Source organism: Sminthopsis crassicaudata, chromosome 5 (assembly GCF_048593235.1).
Source record: "Sminthopsis crassicaudata isolate SCR6 chromosome 5, ASM4859323v1, whole genome shotgun sequence".
NCBI lineage: Eukaryota > Metazoa > Chordata > Mammalia > Dasyuromorphia > Dasyuridae > Sminthopsis > Sminthopsis crassicaudata.
This window is the reverse complement of record NC_133621.1, coordinates 102,441,136-102,462,052: the sequence shown is the minus strand read 5'-3', so window position 1 is coordinate 102,462,052 and position 20,917 is coordinate 102,441,136. Positions and strand designations below refer to the sequence as shown.

The 20,917-nt window shown below is 35.1% G+C and overlaps 1 protein-coding gene across 4 annotated transcripts in view; it reads left to right on the top strand.

The window, feature by feature from the left end:
- Positions 1–20,917, top strand: part of TBXAS1 (thromboxane A synthase 1) — a 216,203-nt gene that overhangs the window by 61,134 nt on the left and 134,152 nt on the right. For all 4 annotated transcript variants that reach the window (XM_074267767.1, XM_074267768.1, XM_074267769.1 and 1 more), the window contains one exon: positions 3,825–3,921. In XM_074267767.1, coding sequence (XP_074123868.1) covers positions 3,825–3,921 — 97 coding nt within the window. The remainder of the gene's footprint in view (positions 1–3,824; positions 3,922–20,917) is intronic.

Sequence of the window (20,917 nt, the reverse complement as noted above, 5' to 3'; positions counted from 1 at the left end):
GCCTTTCACTACCCTCACACACTCTGCTCACCTACTTCCAGCAATTGGTCTAGACAAGCGATTTCATCCCCATAGATTGGCAAACCCAATTAGAAATAAAGTAGTGTTTAAGAGGGTGATTTAGCTGAGTTGGAGATTAATCCATATCTCTAGAATTAGAACCTTGGAATCATTCTATTTAATGATTTGGCCCAAAAAAAGGTACGTGTGAGCAACCAAAAGGAGAATGGGAACATGGGTCAGAAAGAGAATAAGTCAAAGGTCTCATGCTGATTAGTTGGGGGATCAGCCCATGAGTGGCTGCTATAATTCCAAACTGGAAGAGTTAGGAAGTCCCAGATTGCCAAAAACATCATCACCAACAATAATACTCACTATAAATAAATAAATTATTAAGAAAAAAATTTTTAAACAAAATCTTTATGATGCTTCTTCCCATTTCTTCACCAGACTCTGATTTAACAAAGGAAAGTTACTTTCTCAGAGTTGCTCATCATAGAGTGACAGAGACCACTGGAATTTAGATCTCTTACATTTCAGCCTTTCTTTTGCTTAGAAGCTGAAACCGCACCTTGATGCTAAGAATGGAAGGCTGATTTAAGTGAGACAATCAGGATGTGACTGTGACAGTGTACGTGTACTGCTGCATGTATGTGCACATATTTGCCAACACACAAATCTCTGTACTCAAATAGTCCAAATAGTACGTGGACTCTAACATTTAGGGACAGCCAAATTATGATTTGAATGCTGCCGGATCCTCCACTTCCCCCACTAGCTGCCATCTAACTAATAATTTAGTAACCTGACATTTTTGCATCAGCAACTTTGCCTTATAAGCTGTTCTTCATGTTTATGATTCTTGCTGTGAAAAAAAATTACTTCCCTAACATCTGTTCTGAATTTGTTTTTTCTTTAATTTTATTTATCTACTCACTGTTGAATTCAATTTGAGCCAAGAACAATAACTTGAATTGGAATCTTCAGTGTCATTCAGGTTTTTATATGCTCCAATAAATCTCTTAATTACTCTTTTTATTGTTATGAGACACACACATACATACATATATACATACATATATATATTCATACACACACGGATTGGTTTATAGCATATCTCTACCTGTTTCCCTGAGGTGGGCAGGGGAAGGGTAGAAAGAGAATCAGTTTTATTAACTAAATTAAATGGCTAGATATAGTTAATGGTGTTTGGGGATTATCTTCATTGGTTTTTCTCTTAAATCCTTGAGTTCTTTTCTTGCTACCTAATCTAATCTTCGATCTAATCAAGATGCTCCTACTTTGTAGATAGTCACATTATTAAGCAGCTAGTGGCTTTGAACCCAGATCCTCTGACCCTAAATCCAAAATTCATTCTGCTATATCAAAGACAATATTCCTGACCCTAATCTCAGTGGAATATACCTTACAATTTTTTTCTAGATAAGAAAAAGTTACATATAATCATACTTTAGATTCCTTAGATAATAAATGCATAAAATCATGGGATTTTTAGAAATCCCACTGAGAAAGGCAGCCTGGTACAGAGGAATGAATGCTGGGGTCTGGAGTTAAAGATCCGGATTTGAATCTCTGTTCTGTTGCTTATGAATTCTGTCATTTTGGACAAATGTAAACTTTCCAGGGTGCATTTATGCATTTTTTTCTCGTGAAAGGCTTAGACTACATAATTACTAAGGTGCTTTTTGACTTGAATCTATGTTCCTTTTCTAAATGCATCATTTTATAGATATGGGAGCTCAAATCAAGGCGAAGATCACACAATCAGTCAATAAGTATTAAGCACCTACTATGTGCAGGCACTGTGCTAAATGAAAGAAAGCAAAAAGGAATTCCTTTTTCTCAAGGAACTTACCACCTAATGAGAGATACAACATATAAACTGGGGACAAACTATATGCAAGATAAATTGGAGTTTATCCACAGAGGGAAGGCACCAGAATTAAGAGACTTCCTTTAGAAGGTGAGAAGCTGGGAGACGAAACCTGGAAGTAGAGATGAGAAGGATTCCAGAGAAAATAACCAGTCAGGTGAAGATGTGTCTTGTTTGAGGAAGACCAAGGAGCCCGGGGTCACTGGAGCGAAGAGCATGTGCTGGGAGGGAAGGTATTAGAAAACTGCAAAGGCAGAGGAGGGCACATTCTGGAGGCCCTCAACCCCATAGGGTTTTGTATTTGATCCCAGAGGTGATAGGGAGCTGGTGGTGTTTATTAGTGTGAGTGGGGGACGGGAGGATAACATGGTCAATCTGTGTTCTGACAGAGAACTTAGACTCCCTTAGATTCTGAACTCCTTAAGGGCAGGCCTCTTTTTGTATGTCTAGTGTTTAGAACAGTGTCTGGCACATAGAAGGTGCTTAATAAATGTTGATTAATTGACTTGAACCTACGTCTCCTGATTATAAATCCTATATTCTCTCTACATTAAACTCTATACTCTATTGCCTAGTCTTTCTTGTGACTAATATGGCCTATTGATATGATTTATATCATTATATAGGAATTTAGAATTTTTGAATTTATTTAGAATAAACCAGGAATTTAGAGGCTATGTGTTTCATTTGGGAAGAAAAAAAGTTTCTCTGTAAGATGTAAACTGGGTTACACTAAAATGAAGAGATGCCTTTATTAATACCAAGCTGTAATCACTGGAGTATCTAGCCAAGGTACCAATCAACAGAATAATAGCAGAATTCCCAGAAGAGTCTGTGGAATAAAAAAGGGCCTGTCACGTACTATCCTATAGGTAAAGAGTCTGTCATGAAAACAGGTGAGAGGCCCAGAAAGTCAAATGAGACTCACTGCTCCAGAAGGAACCATAGAGATTGTCTTGTCCAGTACTCTTTTTATATACATGGGGAAACAGAGAAATTATGTGATTGGATAATTAGTGGAAGAACCAAGCTTTGGAACCCAGACCCCAGCCCAGTAATTTTTCCACCATAGCACTTTGATGGAGCAAGGCTGGAAAGCCCAAGTAGAATTTCTGCCTGAGAAACCCAATTTGGGTACAGCCTAGTCCAGTGGACCCAATATATAAAGGAAGGAGCTAAAGGAAGACTCTAAAACTTATTATTTGAAGCAGATATGTATTTTAAAATGGATTTTTAAAGATTTGTTCCCATCTCAGAGGAGACTTCCAAGTTTGCTGTTCTCTCTGTATCACATAGGAAAACCATGTTGGACTTTTCCCCTCACATGGGCTGTGATGGGCTTGTCTCTGCTACTTACTAGCTGAGTTTAGATTCAGATCTAAAGTCTCCTATCCAACATGCTCTCCTTAGACAGTCTGTTGGCCAAAGAAAGAAAGATGAGAAGCCTAAAAAGTCAAGTTAGTCTTGTAGGTCTGGAGGAGAACTTTAGAGGAAGTCTAGTCTGTTCAATGTAGAAATGAAAAATGGTGGTCCGAAGAGTATGGGAGGCTCACCAAAGGTCACTTAGCCATGGTTCAACCAGGCTCCCTGATTCCAAATTCATTGCTAGTCTCACTGAATTGTAATTATTTTCTCTGTGACTCAGTCTCCTCATCTGTGAAATAGAGTTGGTCTAGAGAATAAAGTCCTTGCCAGCTCTAAATTTAAGACCCTTTAAGATTTAAGATTTATGTAAAGAAAAGAACAGGTACATTTTACTTTATCTGCTACTCGAGAAAGTGTGTGAAAGGAGTGAAATATGTACTTGGTGACCATTGGGTACCATCCCTTTTCCCTTTTCTCCTCTCCCTCTAAAGGCAGTCATATCTCCCAGACTGAGACTTTTTGCTCTAATGGCTTTATTAATATCATTTTGATTCTCTTCTCCCAGGTACTATCTTGGCCGTCAGATGTACATCGTGGTGTATGATCCACATATGATCAAAGAGGTTTTGGTGAAGAACTTCAGCAACTTTACCAACAGAATGGTACGTGGTATGGTCTGGAGTATCAAGTCTGAGCTAAATGAATCAAATCATCTTGCCTTCCTAATTTGGTTTTGATTCAATTCAATTAAAATATGGGCTTTTGAATGAATTCATATTTGAAAAGGACAGCTACAAAAACACACAAACAGAAAAGTCATGCAAATCTATTAAAATTATGTTTATGAAGTCGAAAGCCCAGAATGAACTGAAATGAATTGAAAATGTTCAAATGACCAAAAAGAGCTGGTGATGATTGAAATAGCATTCTTGAAGCTACAGAATGAGAGATTTAGAGCTAGGGAGGACAGCAAGGCAACTGAAGTCTAGAAAGATTTCCCTAAAGTCATACATGACCCATACAACCTAACTCCCTTTTCTCCAAACCCAGCACTCTATTTATTCCATCAGTTCCATTTTGGAACAAGAAGAATGAGAATTTATAGACTGAGTGCTCAGGAAAGATAATGTAATACAACCTTTACAATTTACATCACAGGGTTGTTGTGAGCCTCAAATGAGGTAATATATGTAAAGAGTTTTTCAAACATTAAAGCACCTATACAAACATCTCCTATCATCACTACCATCAGTATCCTGTCATTATATAGAAAAGATTGTGATTATCATTAGTACAAACATGGATTCACTAAGAATAAAATCATGCTTAACTCTTTTGATAGGTGACAAGGGAAATGTCAATGACATGGTAGTGGATCTAAGTTTCTGCAAAAGACTTGATAAAAATTCCCATGACCTTTTTGTATGCAAGACAGTAAAACACAGCAAAGAAAATAGTGCTGTTAAATGCATTTTTAGCTACTCAAACATTAATTTTCAAGCAGGGTTGATTTGTAGATGGGGTATCAGTGAGGTCTTTCACAGCACCATCATGCTCTCTTTGGTCCTGTCCTGTTCCACATTTTTATCAATGACTTGAACGAAGGTGCAGAAAGCATGCTTATTACATTTGCAGATGACACAAGGCTGGGAAGCAGAGCTAATGTGATAGATAACAGAATCAACATTCAACATGATCTCAACGGTCTGAAATGCTGGGCTGGAACCAGAGAGATGAAATTGGATTGTGAAAAATGTATCTCGTATTTAGTTTAACAAACCAATCACAGAAGTATCAGATAAGAAAACAAATAGCAGTTTGAAAAGAAAACCTCGGGGTTTCATTTGACCATACATTTAATTTGAACCCAAAATATGTCATGTATTTTGTAAAAACTTCTCTGGATACATATTGTATCATTATAAGTTAGTAGAATGAATGTAATGCCTTTGAGGTCCAGGAACTGTTGTTTTTGTTTTTTGCCTCTCCCTTGCTTAAAGCAATACTTTACCTAAAGATGATTAATTAATGTCTATTGAATTGAACTGAATTGAACCAAGTTACAAGAGGAAGGTGAGAAAATTTCTAGCTTTGGGTCCACCAAACTGTGAATAAATTTCAGAGGATCCATGATCTTGAATGAGGAGAAAATTCATCCTTATTTTCATGAACATTCTACTGAAGTTTAGCTTTTCCTTAAATTACGATTTAAAATAAACATTCTTAAAAAGGATCCATCTATGGCATCAACAGAGTTAATAAATCCTGGCAGAGAGACTGAAAAAGAATTCTTCAAATAGTAGTCATTGAGGGTACAATGTTCAGATAGCATTCAAACCATCAGGTAGCCATAAGTGTTTCATGGAACTCTAGATAGCAAACCATTTTTGTTGCAGCTGTAGCTGCCCACTCAGGGGGCCAGCTCTGAGCTTCTCATGACTGATCAGAGAAGATGAGGCAAGACAAAAGGGGTAGTCCAAGACCATGGAAACAGCCAGATCCACTTAAGATTAAGCAACCTAAGCAATCCTGAGCAAGATGGTGGGAGGCAGATTTGAAATAGGTTTCAGATAACTGTACTATTCCTCTCCTGTCCAGAAACTGAGTTTAAGAGGGCAAGGAAACTTAAAGACATGGACCATTCTGAACTGTAAACACTGTGTCCCCTAAGAGATCTATCTTAGGGTGGGTCTTATTTGGAATTATGAATGAAGGGAGCTTTGATTTTTTTTTTTATTAAGTACGAGCACTTAATACCTAAAGAAACTTAAGCTACTGCATCTTTGTTTTTCTTCCCAGGTTATTTTTACCTTCTTTCTAAATCCACTTTTTCTTGTGCAACAAGATAACTGTATAAATATGTATACATATATATATATACATATATAATATATATATATATACATATATATATACATATATATATATATATATATATATATAGTATTTAACATATATTTGAACATGTTTAACATATATGGGACTGTCTGCCATCTAGGGGAGGGGTGAGGATTGAAAAATTACCCATGCATATTTTGTAAATAAAAAGCTATAATAATAATTTTTAAAAAGAAACATATGCTACTAGGTAGTATTAATGTATATTTGGAAAAGACCTTAGAGATAGTCTACTTCAGTAGTTCCAAACTCAAAAAGAAGTTGTAAAGTCATATCTGAGACTCCATTTGAGGCTTCCTTTGCAAAAATACTGGAGCAGTTTGCCATTTCCTTCTCCAGCTCATTTTACAAATAAGGAAACCGAGGCAAATCGTGTTAAGTGATCTACCCAGAGTCACATAGGTAAGGCTGAATTTGAACTCAGGTTTTCCTATCTCCCAGCCAATGTACCACCTAGCTGCCCAAATAGAAATGGGGGGCCACTAAATCATTGTAAAGATCCCTGCCCTGCCAGCTGTATATTGACTGATTTTTTTATTTTTAGTTAAATATTTTTCAATTTCCTCTCAATCTGGTTCCAGTTCAGTTGAGAATGTTGTGGCCACTTTGATACCTTTGATTTAGTCGGTAGTCAAGAGAGATTTATTAATAGTAATAGTAAATAAAAAGAAAGGAATAGGAATAGTTGTGATGGTGGTGAATGGTGGTGGTAATAATAATAACAACTATCATTTTTCATTTTTCAGTCATGTCTGACTCTTTGTAACCCCCTTTGGGGTTTTCTCAGCAAAGATACTACACAGTTTGCCATTTCCTTCTCCAGTTCATTTTATAAATGAGGAAACTGAGGCAAACTATGTTAAGTAATTTGCTCAGGATCACATAGCTAGGAAGTCTCTAAGACTACTTTTAAACTCAGGTCCAGTGAGTTTAAACCATACCCCCATACCATACCACCATACCACCCAGCTACCCTCAACTACCATTTATTTATATAATGCTTTAAGGTTTAAAAGGGCTTTGCAAAGCTATCTTATTTGGTGCTGACAATAACTCTCAATGTCATTAAGGTGCTTTTATTATCCCCATTTTACACTTGAGGAACCTTAAGCTAAGTGAGGCTAAGGGTTTTGTTCAGGATCACAGTTTGTGTTTGAGGCAAGATTTGAACTCAGGTTTTCCAAGTTCAGGATTCACCAAGCTGCCTGAAAATAAACTGCCCCAGGCCACAGTGTTTATAATTCAGAATGTTCCAAGTCAAGCTAATTTCCTGTCTGTGATAAAAGATTCTCCAAACCCACAGTAATTTGTTTAAAAAGCAGCCATCAATGTGGAATTTCTTTAATGTTTCAAAAATCAAAGTAAATTCTTTTTCTTGTCCATTTGCTTATTTACTGACTCAAAGAACTCTTGCACTTGAATAAGCCATGATTTTCCCTTACACAAACTGTGTTGCCATTTTCCCAATAGGTAATGTTTGTTTAAGTATTCAGTGATCCTGCACATTTTTGTAGATGCATTCATTCAACATGCATTTATTGAGCACATACTATCTTCAAAGAGTCTATGTCCCTTTCTATTTTGGAAAAATCTAAGTGTATTAGTCAGATAAATTTTCTTTTTAATCCGACCTATAATTTCATCAGTATGGGGAGCTCCTTCCAATCCAAATGGCCACCATCTTTGCATTTTATAGTTTTAGAGACTTCCTGCAGCACTGAGAGGTCCATTGAGTTTGCCCAGGGTTATACAGCCAGTTGTATGAGACAGGACTTCAACCCAGATGTCCAAGGCCAGCTCTTTATCCACTCTACCTGGCTGCCTCTTCTGATAAATCATGCTGTAAATTAATGGAAAAACCACTCTTTCCATTTGTTGACAGTCCCAAGTGTCTCCCTCTGCAAGATCAGATTAGCTACTTGGTTCATTAGAGTAGTAACTAAATTTATGGATATGACTGATAGAGCATAGGCTAGCCTCTTCAACATGGTTCTTAAGCATCAGATGTTGCTCTGAGCGACTCATGGATTCATTTTCCTAATCTTGGACACCATATCTTTTGAGGAAAATGCCAAGGAGAAGGACTACCAGGTTTTCCTATATATGGAATAGACCATAGATTTGAATTAATGTGATGATTCTTGCTACCCCCTTCATAAATCCACTTATCTCTGGCTCGTTTGGCTAAATTCCTAAAATCCATCATGGGCTTGTTTTCCAAAAGCTCCTCTTGGACTCATTATCATTTTTTCACAAATTATATTTGATCCCACATCAATCTATTTAGCATTTATAGAGTCTCTATTACTTAGTATTTTGACACTGGGTTATTTTTATTTAGATGCAATTTCTTACTGTTATCTTTTATTATAGAGTACTTATGAGTAGAGGAGATATAACTTCCCCTCTTTTTTTTTTTTTTTAACCATTGAAGAATCCACGTAAAGGTGTCAAGTAACACATTGGACCCAAACCAGATTAAACTATAATTGGGAAATATTTAAATACAAATATAAATTTATAAATATATATATATTTATAAATTTATATAAATATATAAATAAGTAAATATAACATAAATATAAAAATACATAATAGAACAGAAATAATGTTAATATATAGTTTTCTAACTCAAAAGTCACTTAAAGGGTCCTTATATAAAATTTAGTAGGTCCATTTCTACTTTGAGTTTAGCAACCCCATTCTACTTTGACCCCCTCATTTTGTGGACAAGGAAATTAAAGGACATAAAGATCAAGTGAGTTTTCCTAAGGTCACAGAGTTACTAAGTGGATAGATCCAGGGTACAAACGTGGCTTCCTGGTCCACATTCAGTGGTCATTCCATTCAAAAGTTATCTTGCAGCCCCTTCAGTGATACCCAGTGTTGGATAGGTGGTGGGAACTGAGGGTACAACTAAGCACAGGTTAGGTGAGTCTTTTTGTTAAGGGAGGAGAAAATGTTCCTCACAAGCCAATTGAGTTGCTGGGCGTGGAAGGGAAATGATATGCATCATGTATTTTGCTATGAAATATGACAAATGTAAATAATAAGATACTATAGTGAGAAAAGTAAAGAGCAGTAATAGTGTAGTATTTACATGGTACTTTAGGGTTCATAATGGAAAATGCTTTCCCATCTTTTATCTCACAACAGCTTGTTACTATAGTCATTTTCAATTATTCCTCATTCTTTGTGAGCTCAAATGGGATTTTCTTGGCAAAGATACTGGAATGGTTTGCTGATTTTTTCTCTAGCACATTTCACAGATGAGGAAACTGAGGCAAACTGTATTAGGGGACTTGCCCAGGATCAGCAGTAAGTGTCTGAGGTCACTTGATCTTTATGTCCTTTAATTTCCTTGTCCACAAAATGAGGGGGTCAAAGTAGAATGGGGTTGCTAAACTCAAAATAGAAATGGACCTACTAAATTTTATATAAGGACCCTTTAAGTGACTTTTGAGTTAGAAAACTATATATTAACATTATTTCTGTTCTATTATGTATTTTTATATTTGTTATATTTACTTATTTATATATTTATATAACTTTATAAATATACATATATTTATAAATTTATATTTGTATTTAAATATTTCCCAATTATAGTTTAATCTGGTTTGGGTCCAATGTGTTACCTGACACCTTTACGTGGATTCTTCAATGGTTAAAAAAAAAAAGAAGGGAGGTTATATCACCTCTACTCATAAGTACTCTATAATAAAAGATAACAGTAAGAAATTGCATCTAAATAAAAATAACCCAGTGTCAAAATACTAAGTAATAGAGACTCTATAAATGCAAAATAGATTGATGTGGGATCAAATTCTGATTCCAAGCCCAAGTATTTCAAATGAGCCATCTAGCTGCTCCTAGTGAACTGTTGTAAACTCTTTTGTAAATCTCTGTCCCATTACATTCCTATTTTTCCACAAGGGAACCTAATGACATCCTTAAATGTTTTTATTCTGACTCATTTCTCTTGTAACTAGAGAGCTAATCAAATATAATGATCTCTTCATCTATCAGATCAAGAGGTGGGACTTGTTAGTATTTTTCCATTCCAAAGTGAAGGTGACAATGCAATGGTCTGGTTGTCACACCACAGCTGGAAGGAAGATATTTACTATGGTTAGATTTATGGTTCATGGGAAAAAAAAAACACCAAAAAACCTATATATTTTATAGCAAAATACTGAACCTTAGCTAATGTCCACAACAGGAGAAAACAACCAGCACATTTATAAATTGTACTTCTCTATATATTATTCCCAAGGCTATTAATTTGTTCAAAAGCTTATGCTTTGAGTAAGTGGAAATATGTTTGCATTTCACAAGTATCTGGCATGACTATAAATTATAGTACATGGCTTGGGGAGGTGCTCACATTACTTTACAGTGATACCTCGGTTATAAGACTTAGCTTTTACATCAGAGCTATAAATTCATCAAATCTGTTCATGAATTCATAGCTTTAATCAAAACAGAAAGCATTGCTTTTAAGCCTATAATTAGCCTTGAGGTTGGAAATATAAACAGAAACAAGATTTGTGAATTTCCTAATTATTCTTCTCTTCTTTTGACATTACTATATATCTGTCGTTAGTTTTAATATATTCTTATAGTTAAGCCTTGTTCAGCTGGCTTCTCTCTATTTAAATATGAGTTCTTTCGTAAGTAATTTATGTTTTCCATTTTATTGCATCCTGGGCTATTGAGCACCATTGTTTCTGATTCTCCCTTGTTTAGCCTATTCCACTGACCTATCACTCTATTTTTTAACCAATACCAGATGGTTATGATGATTGCTGTTTTATGATATAGTTTGAGGTCTGAAACTATTATTATTTCTACTTTCTCTTGACCTCTTTTCATTATTCCCTGGGACACTTTAGACATTTTATTTTTCCAAATGAATTTTATTGTTTTATTGAGTTCCAGAAAATATCCTTTTGATAATTTGATTAGTATAGCATTAAGTTATCACTCTGGTAGTACTATCATTTTTATTATATTGGAATGGCCCAAACATGAACACTAAATATTCCTCTAGCTATTTAAGTTGCTCTTTATTTTTTTAAGGAGCACTTTGTGATTGAAAAATATATCCAAGTAAATCTCTCCAACCTTTCATAGGTTGACCCCAGATATTTTATACATTTTGTAGTTATTTGGAAGGAGACTTCCCTCTGTTTGATGTTCAAAAGTCTTCATGACCTACCCCAGATCCAAAACTTTCTAGTCTTCTTGTGAACCTTATTTCCTCTGATATACTCTTTCATTGAGTGACAGTGGTCTCCATTGGCCTCCTTGTTGTTCCTCATACAAGACACTGGGCATTTTGGAATGCTATCCAAACTCATTTCCACTTCCTGGCCTCCCTGGATTCCTTCAAATCCCTGATAAAATTCCACTTTCTAATAATAACTAAATAATAATAACTAACATTTTAAAATGCTTAATATGTGTGAGGTACTATGTTATGCACTTTATAATTATTATATCATTTAATCCTCACAGCAATCCTGTAAAATAGATGCTATTATTATCCCCATTTTACAGATGATAAAACTGAGACAAATAGAGTTTTAGTGATTTGTCAAATTAATGTTTGATGTCATATTTGAACTCACATTTTTCCTGATTCCAGGCTCAGTGTTTTATTTACTGCACCAACCTAGCTATCTCCAGGAAACCTTTCCCAATCCCTCTTAATTCTAGTGCCTTCCTTTTGTTGATCATTTTCTATTATATATAGTTTGTTCGTACATAGTTGTTTGCTTGTTTTCTCCCTCATTAGATTTTGAGCTCTTTAAGAGCACAGATAATCTTTTGCCTTTCTTTCTATCCCATAGCATAGTGCCTCTCATATAGTAGGTGCTTAATAAGTGCTTACTAGCTGATTGACTGACTGAAATAATAGTGAAAAGAGGGAATCACTTTATTTTGTATTTATTAGGAAAGGTCCTAGTATATAACCCAATCGCATATGATGATTGCTTTTGGTTTCAATTTTTTTTTTGAGATTTCAAAAGTACTTCCTATGTCAATATTTTTAGAGTTTTTAATATCAATAAATCTTGTACTTTTTCAAAGACTTTCCCCACATCTATTGAGATAATCATGTAGCTATGGATATTTCTGTTTGTTTGTTTTGATTTGTACTACTGGTATAAAAACAACTTTGACCCCTCTCTCTTGAAATAGATTTTTATTAGGAAGATTTGACTACATAAGCTCGGCAACTATGCTTCAGAGTAGACTGTTTATCACCCTTCTGTTCTCCATCTGCTAGAGAGGTTTCATAATGTGTTTATAGAATGAGATGACTCCTTCCACAAGAGCTTTCTCTCCCTCTTCTTCAAACACTGGGGAAAGGCCTTGAAACATATCTCCAGATATTTGGATTTTCATACATCTGGGTTGTGGCCAAATTCATTCAATCTAGACAAATGAGGTTATACCAGTTCTTTAAAAAAAAAAAAAGATTCTGCACAAGAGTTCTGCACAATATCAGGTATGAGATATGAGTTTTTAAAAGGCACTAATTCCCTCATGAGCCCTAAAATGTTTCCAAGACTGGTGCTAAGTGTTATTGATTTTGAATACTCAAATTTTCCTCTGACACTACCTTCTAGAACATTTTCAAATCTTGTTGAAAATGACTTTTTATATATTTTTTAGTTTTATTAGACGGTTGATTCAGCAGAAGACTCCAAATTTTAACTTTATAAACCAAACAAGCACTGTGATGTCCTTACATAATATAGCTTCTCCTCAAAGAAAAAGATTCATTGTGCAGTGGGTAGAAGGGAAGAAGAAATAATACATAGATCTTTGTTGTTAAAAAAAAAAGAAAATAAAAGAAGTAAATGAGGTGCAAAAGCACTTCTGTCTTTTAAAGCACCATTGGGACCTCTTCTATTTTTTTTTTTTTTTTTTTTTTTTTTTTTTTTTTTTTACCTTAAATTTTATACTTTATTACAATAAAAGTTTACATCATCAAGTTCTGCAGGTGAGACAAAACCTTGGTGAAACACCTGCCTCTGCCCTGTTACTATCCACTCCCTTGCCAAGGCTGTTCTGTTCAAATAAACACATTCTTTTTTTTTTTTTTTTTTTTTTTTTTTTTTTTAATTTTTTTTTATTATATATATATATATATATATTTTATAATATTATCCCTTGTATTCATTTTTCCAAATTACCCCCCCTCCCTTATTCCCTCCCCCCGACGACAGGCAATACCATACATTTTACATGTGTTACAATATAGTCTAAGTAAAATACATGTGTGTGAATATCATTTTCTTGTTGCACAATAAACATTAGAATCCGAAGGTATATGCAACCTGGGCAGACAGATATTAGTGCTAACAATTTACATTCCCCTCCCAGTGTTTCTTCTCTGGGTGTATCTACCTCTGTCCATCATTGATCAACTGGAAGTGAGTTGGATCTTCTTTATGTTGAAGATTTCCACTTCCATCAGAATACATCCTCATACAGTATCGTTGTTGGGACCTCTTCTATTTTTTTCTTTTATTATAATTTTATTTAGCTGTATTTTATTTTTATCTCACCTTCATTTCTAAATATATTCATCCCTTTCTACCCCAGGGGTTCGTATGTTTTTATATCAAGGATCCCTTTGGCAAATTAGGGGAACCTATAGACTACTTACTGGAATAATTTTAAATGTATAAAATAAAATATATAGGATCATGAAAGAAGCCAATTATATTGAAATACAGCTATTAAACTGTTTTTTCAAAAATAAATTTAGGGACCCCAGGTAAAGAACTCTTGCCCTATCTAAATAGTTATTCCTTGTAATTAAGACCTAAAAAAAGAAAGAGGGAAAGGGGGAAAGCAGTTCAGCACTAACTAACCAGCACATCAACTGTTTAATGTGCAATATTTTACACCCAAAGTCCCCTATGCTATAAAGAAGGGAGGCAGGTACCTTTTCTGATCTCTTCTCTGGGATTAAGCTTGCTCATTATAATCTCACAGAGTTCAGTATTATGTTTTCAATTTTTTCCATTTCCATTTCCATGAGTACTATTATACTTATTGCTCTCCTCATCCACTTACATGTGTTCCCGCTTCTCTGAATTTTTCATATTTATTATATTGAGAGACTCAGGCCAATGGCCAGTGACCATTTATTAAATGGTCCATGGGTCCCCTCTTATGAAGGGGACATCAGATCTTCCTCACAATCTTGCTCCAGGGCCTCACTTTTTTAAGGCTTGATACTAGATTTGATACCTGAACACTCCAACAGGGCTACACAAAATACAGAATCCCATTGATTGATAGACCTTGTTTTGAGGGCCAAAAATGATGCATCAGTTAGAAATGTCTTAACAGCAGGAGTATCTTGGGTTGGGTGAAACAAGGGCACTTTGCCTAAGTGGTCATTAGATGGTCACTGGTTCATGCTGGACGAGAGAGTGATCCAGAGGTACAAAAATAACTCTCCGTGTAATTGAGTCACCACCTTCACACTGGGCTTGGTCACCATAATAAGGAAAAACAAGGGTGGAGATCCTCCAGTTAGCTTCCTATGATTAAGCAAGTGAACTTGCAACCTGTAGCTCGCAGTTCTAGAGACTAAGATATAGTTTCTATTTCCTCAATTCTAATTTTTAAGGCATTATTTTTCTCAGTGAGCTTCCATACCTCTTTTCCCATTTGGCCAGTTTTGCTTTTTTAAAGCACTCTTCTCATTAGCTTTTTGTATTTCCTTTTGCATCACTCCCACTTATCTTCCCCAATTTTTTCCTCTCTCTCTCTCGTACTTGATTTTTTCAAAATCCCTTTTTAACTCTTCCATGGGACTAATAAATATGGATCCTCCTATGGAATCACAGCAAACTGATTTATTGATTGGAATAGAGGAGTCCAAATGAATTATTTTTCACAGGTTCTTAAGGAATGAATCTTTCATTGCATATCTGTATCACAATGTATCTTTTTCAATTTTTTTTTCAATTCAATTTGGTTTTCTCTTTTTTTTTTTTGCTACCATAAAAGGTCTTATTATGAATAAGGGGATGCTTTGTAAAGTGTTTATTTCTGTTCTTTACTATATGAAACATTTCCTCCTATCTTCAACAGACTTTGGATATGTGACTAGATCTCTGGATCAAAGGGTATAAATGTATTAGTCACCTTTTTAATGTAATTTCAAAATGCTTTTTGTAATATTGAACCAATTGACAATCCTATCAACAGTATATTAGTTTCTTCCATCTGCTTCTAAGGGAACTCTCTACTCAGAAGCATAACTAAGGAAGAGAAAATAGTGTCACTCCTAAGTCAATTCCCTCCTTAAGCGGAATATTGCCTTGCTCCTTCTCTCATCAATAGGCTTCCCATTAAATGTATACCCATAGATCTAAGACTCCCTACTCCTTTGTCTCTATCTTTCCATTAAATCACCATAAAATTGGTACTCCTTTTTAATGTTGTAAATACTTAAAATAGCATTATTGTACATTTCACGTTCTGTTGTGGCAAATTCAAATTCAAATTATTGATAACTTCTATTTAGAAAAGAGGAAGTACGAGCTCTTTCTGCACAGGGATTATTCTATTTTTTTTTTTTTTTTTACATCAGAATCAGTTTTTCTGGGTCTTAGTTTCCTTATTTAGGAAAAGAAGGAGTAAAACTAAATTACTTTTAGAGTTCTATCCAATTAGAAATCTGTGATTTCATTATTTTCCTCCCATAAACATTTAGTTATTAATTCTGTTTGAATAGCACAGAATAAGTCAACTATCATTTCCTCCATGTTGACAGTCCTTGAAATAGCTTCCATTTGAATGTAAACTCCTTGAAGTCATTTTTTCATTTTTTCTATTATAAGTTAATTATAAGCATGTAACATGAAGGAACTTAGTAAAATTTTATTTATTTATATATTCATTCACTTAGTGAATTTTTATTTTCCTATTCATTCACTCATTCATTCATTTGTTTGTTATTATTCTTAAGTTGTTTTTCATTCATCTCTAACTCTTCTTGACCCCACTTGAGGTTTTCTTGGCAGAGATACTGGAGTGGTTTGCTATTTTCTTCTCAGCTCATTATACAGATGAGGAACTGAGGCAAATGGGGTTAAGTGATTTTCTCAGAGTCCCACAGCTAATAAGTGTTTGAGGCTGGATTTGAACTCAGAAAGAGTTTTCCTGACTCCAGGCCCAATACTCTATATCCACTTGCACCCCTTGGATGAGTTTCTTTTCGATTGTATAGGACAGTGTATCCACTGTGTTACTTAGCTGCCCCTATCTATATATTCACACACAATTATCATTTGTTTTGCTTGTGTTTGGGCATAGAACTAAGAGCTAGATTTTACTTGATGATGTAAGACTAAAATATTCTTATATAATTAACAACAATAGTAACAACTAACATTTTTTCGTTACATTGATAATTGTATAGATTTCAATTCCTGACATTTATCCTCTCATTCCACCCTCACAGCATTCCCAAATTTTCCAGGATAAAATGGGGATTCTGATTTATTGCTTTACTAATGATCTCTTTCACCAACCTATTTCAACTACAATAATTATAGTTAGAATTTATAAAGAACTTAAGATGTACAAAATACTGTACAGATTCAGTATCATTTGGCGCTCCCTGGGAGTTCCATGCTATCATTATCCCTATTTTGCAAATATGAAAATTGTTGCAGAGTGGGGTTATATGAAACCACAAGGCTCTATAGTTTCTTACCTTGAAACACAATACTTGGTGTCTTACACACACTTCATTTCAAACTTTCATTTTAGAATAAATTAGTGAAAGCCCCTTATACAAGGCTATAAATTTCTATTGATAAAATACAAACATTAATGTCCTTGGAAACTTCGATTCTGCCTCTAGTTGCCCCAGCTCTGATAGGTAAGCTTTTTGACTTGCCTTGTTACTTCCCCTCAGTTTCCTCACCATGCCCCTGGGTGGGTACCTTCTCCCTTCCTGTCTAGGACCACTTAATGTTTTGTCTTCTCCTATTACAACCTAAGCTTCTTGAGGGCCAAGATTAAATTTCATTCTCTATTTCTATTCCTAGCACTGAGTCCAGGGTCTGGAATATAGTAAATGCTTACTAAATGCTCTATCCATCTCCCTGTCTGTTATTCTAGCTGTCCTTCTATCCATCTATCTGCCAATCCGTCGATTATCTATCTACTAACTTGACTATACTAGCTGAATCAATAAAACTGATAAGCTTTCTATGGGGTATTGAGTTGATCCAAGGAAGGTGCTGCTTACTTTCACTCACTTACAAGTACAATTAATTGTTTATTGGGCAAAGGACTCGTACAGAAACAGTATACCATTTTTGAGCAGTAACCACCGAGTCCCAGAACCCTGGTCCCTGGGATATGCACTGACACATTGTAATTGGAGCATTAATCAACTAGCAATACTGCAGAAGCAGGTTGGAACAACCTGAGGGTGATTGTAAGCGTGAGCCTTTTATACAATAAGCACCATGAATCAGCACAAATACATTAATTAGTAACAGCACCAGGGAATTACTCAAGAGGGATTGACTATTACAAAGTAGGCAAAAAAATAAATAAATAAATAAATAAATAAAAGAAAAGAAAAGAAAGACTTGACCAGAAAAAAATTAAGGAAAATCAAGTACTATAATCATGTAAATAACCCCAAATATACAGAGTGGGGCAAATCACATAATAATGCAAAAGTTCAAAAGAAAGATTGCCTACCACACAGTTCACATTAAACACAGCCCAGATTCATTAGAACTTATGAAGTGCCTACTATGTGCCAGGTATTATAGTAGGTACCTAGGAGACCAAGATGAAAAAAATGAAATAGCTTCTATTTATATTGAGTATGCTCTGGCTTACTCTCCCAGACATTACAAACTTTGGGTTCTTAGGGTTTCCTGAAGGGTTTAGGGATTGTCTTCCCAAGATCAAAGCTCAATCAATCCCCTGCTTCCTATGTTTTTCCCATTGCTAAGTATCTAGTAACTAGCTTTAATTTCATTTGACTCCAATTAGGTTTTACAAATGAATTTTACAAATTCATTTCAGTGAGAACAAATAGAGAAATATTTTCCTCCATGCCATCTTAGTCTTTTAAATTTTTTTCTTTTTTATTTACTAAAGATTTTTATTTTCAAAACATATGCATGGATAATTTTTCAACACTGATCCTTGCAAAACCTTGTGTTCCAAATATTCCCCCCTTTCCCTCCACCCCCTCCCCTAGTTGGCAAGTAATTCAATATATGTTAAACATGTTAAAATATATATGTTAAATCCAATATATGTATACATATTTAAACAATTATAATCATGCCATCTTAATCTTGAGGAAATAGGCTCTTAACTTAGTTCATTTCCTACACAAATTACTCCTCCAAGTTTGTATCTTGCCACAGGATAACTTCCAGAGAAGTCCTCAGCTCACCCTCTGATGGCCTTTGTCCAAAAGGCACCTCAGAGCTTCGATGACCGGCTGATTGCAAACCTGACTTAGAATTTAAAATGTGGATTTCCACAGCAAAGAGGTCTATGTCCTCACAGCATGACCTTTCCCCAGACAATAAAAGAGGGAAAAAAAATCCATTGAAAGAACTGAGGCAAGAGAGAGAAATATGGCACAAGCCCATATGACCTTCTGAATTCCTCCTCAGCCAATCAAAGTGATTTCATTAAGTGACTGGCGGACCAGAAGCAGTGACAGAATGTCTAGGCAAACTCCACTGTCTCTCTAAAGCTTTTTCTTACACATTATCATGGCTCCAAGGAACAAGGTCTTCTCATTGTCCTCATGGAAAGAAAGATACCATCTGAAGTACTCTTTGCATGCTCCAATGTCTATTATATATTCTATGGGGACTATTTGAAGGACTGTAGACTTGTACTGGAATAAATAAGTAATAGTTACTGGGAGGAATTTTTTTTTTATTATGGAAAAGCATTTATTGCATATTCCTTAGTACAGTATCCTATAAGAAATATTTTTGACAGTAATATGAAGAAAGATATTTTATGCCCTCAAGATCTTTCTGACTCAGAGAGAAAAGGGAAATAGAACATAATCACAGATAAAAATAGCTTTTTTTCCCCTTTTTGTTGCTAATAATGTTGCAGTCACAACTATCACAGTATTTTATAGTTTACCAACCCCTTTCCTGTCCTTCATATCTGTGACATGTATAATACAAGCATTATTTTTCCCATTTACATTTGAGAAGACTGAAGTTCAGCAAGATTAAGGGACTTGCTCTTGGTCAGATTGGAGAAGGGCAATAGGAATAGGAGGAAAAAATTTAGATCATAGATGTCTAGCTGGAACAGACCCTAGAGATCATGTTATATGATTTCTTCTTTTTATAGATGGGGGAGTAGAAGTTATTGAATTAAAATATTGAAATGAAATATAAAATGTTAAGATATTAAAATAAGGAAATACATTTATATATGTTAAGGCTCATTAGTATTGTTGGCCTAAGTAATTTGCCCAAGATCATACAGAGAGCAAAATGGCAATGTCCATATTCACAATCTAGTGCTCTTTCGCAGTGTCACATTCCTCAGTTTATATTTATGATGCATCCTCATGAATAATAACTCACTTTTACATACTGTTTGTACACCCAGTGAATTAGTAGTGCAAATATTAAGGGAAGTGTAGTAGGATTTGAGCTCGCAGAACTTCAGAACTGTGGAGTTAGACAGGACCTAGACATCCATCTACCACGAACCAACCCATGTCCCCAAAAGAAGGTCCATTACCACAACCCTGAGAAGTAGCTGAAAAATCTCCAGGAAGGACTCCCTATTTCCTCAGGCATCCTGTTCCATTTTAATTGTTAGGTAGTTTTTCTTTAAAAGTCAGATCATTATTTCCTTATTTGTAATTTTATACCCTTCATGCCATCCTCTGGGACCAAATAGAACAAATTTTGCTCTTTTTCCTTTCTTAAAGACTTGAAGACATCTACCCTTCTCTCCTCTCAAATAAGCATCTCCATTTCCTTTGGCTGATCTCCAAGGAGTATGGACTTCAGGTCCTTTGTCTTCTCTGATTGTCCCCCTCTGGGCACTTTCCACAATATAAACATCCTTCCTAAAACATGGTACCCAGAACTGAATTTGATACTTCTGTATATAATGCAACAGGTCCCCATCATCTCTCAACTAGATTTCTACAGTGGCTATCTGGCTGGTCTCTGTCTCAAGTCCCTTCTTATTCAGTTTCATCCTTCATCAGTCAGTTAATAAACATTTATTTAGTTCTTACTGTATCCTAGGCATTGTGCTAAGAACTGGGATATAAAAAGAAACAAAAGACAATTCCTCCCCTCAAGAAGCTTACAATCTAATGAGGAAGATAATACACAAACAAGTACATATAAAGCAAATTATATACAGGATAAAGATGAAGTAATCAAAAAGCGGTAAAGTCCTAGAATTAAGAGGAGTTGAGAAAGTTTCCTATAGAAAGTGGGACTTTGGTTGGGATTTAAAGGAAGTTGGGAAGGCTCTTGTTGAAAAGGAAGAGGGAGAGTTTTCCAGGCACCAGGGATTGCTAAAGAAAATGCCCGGAGGTAAATATCACAAAATATTTTATTGTTCTTCAGTCATCAAAATCTATTTGGGGTTTTCTTGGCAAAGATACTCAAATAGATTGCCATTTCTTTCTATAGTGAATTAAGACAAATCAAAATTAAATGATTAAGGGTCTGAGGC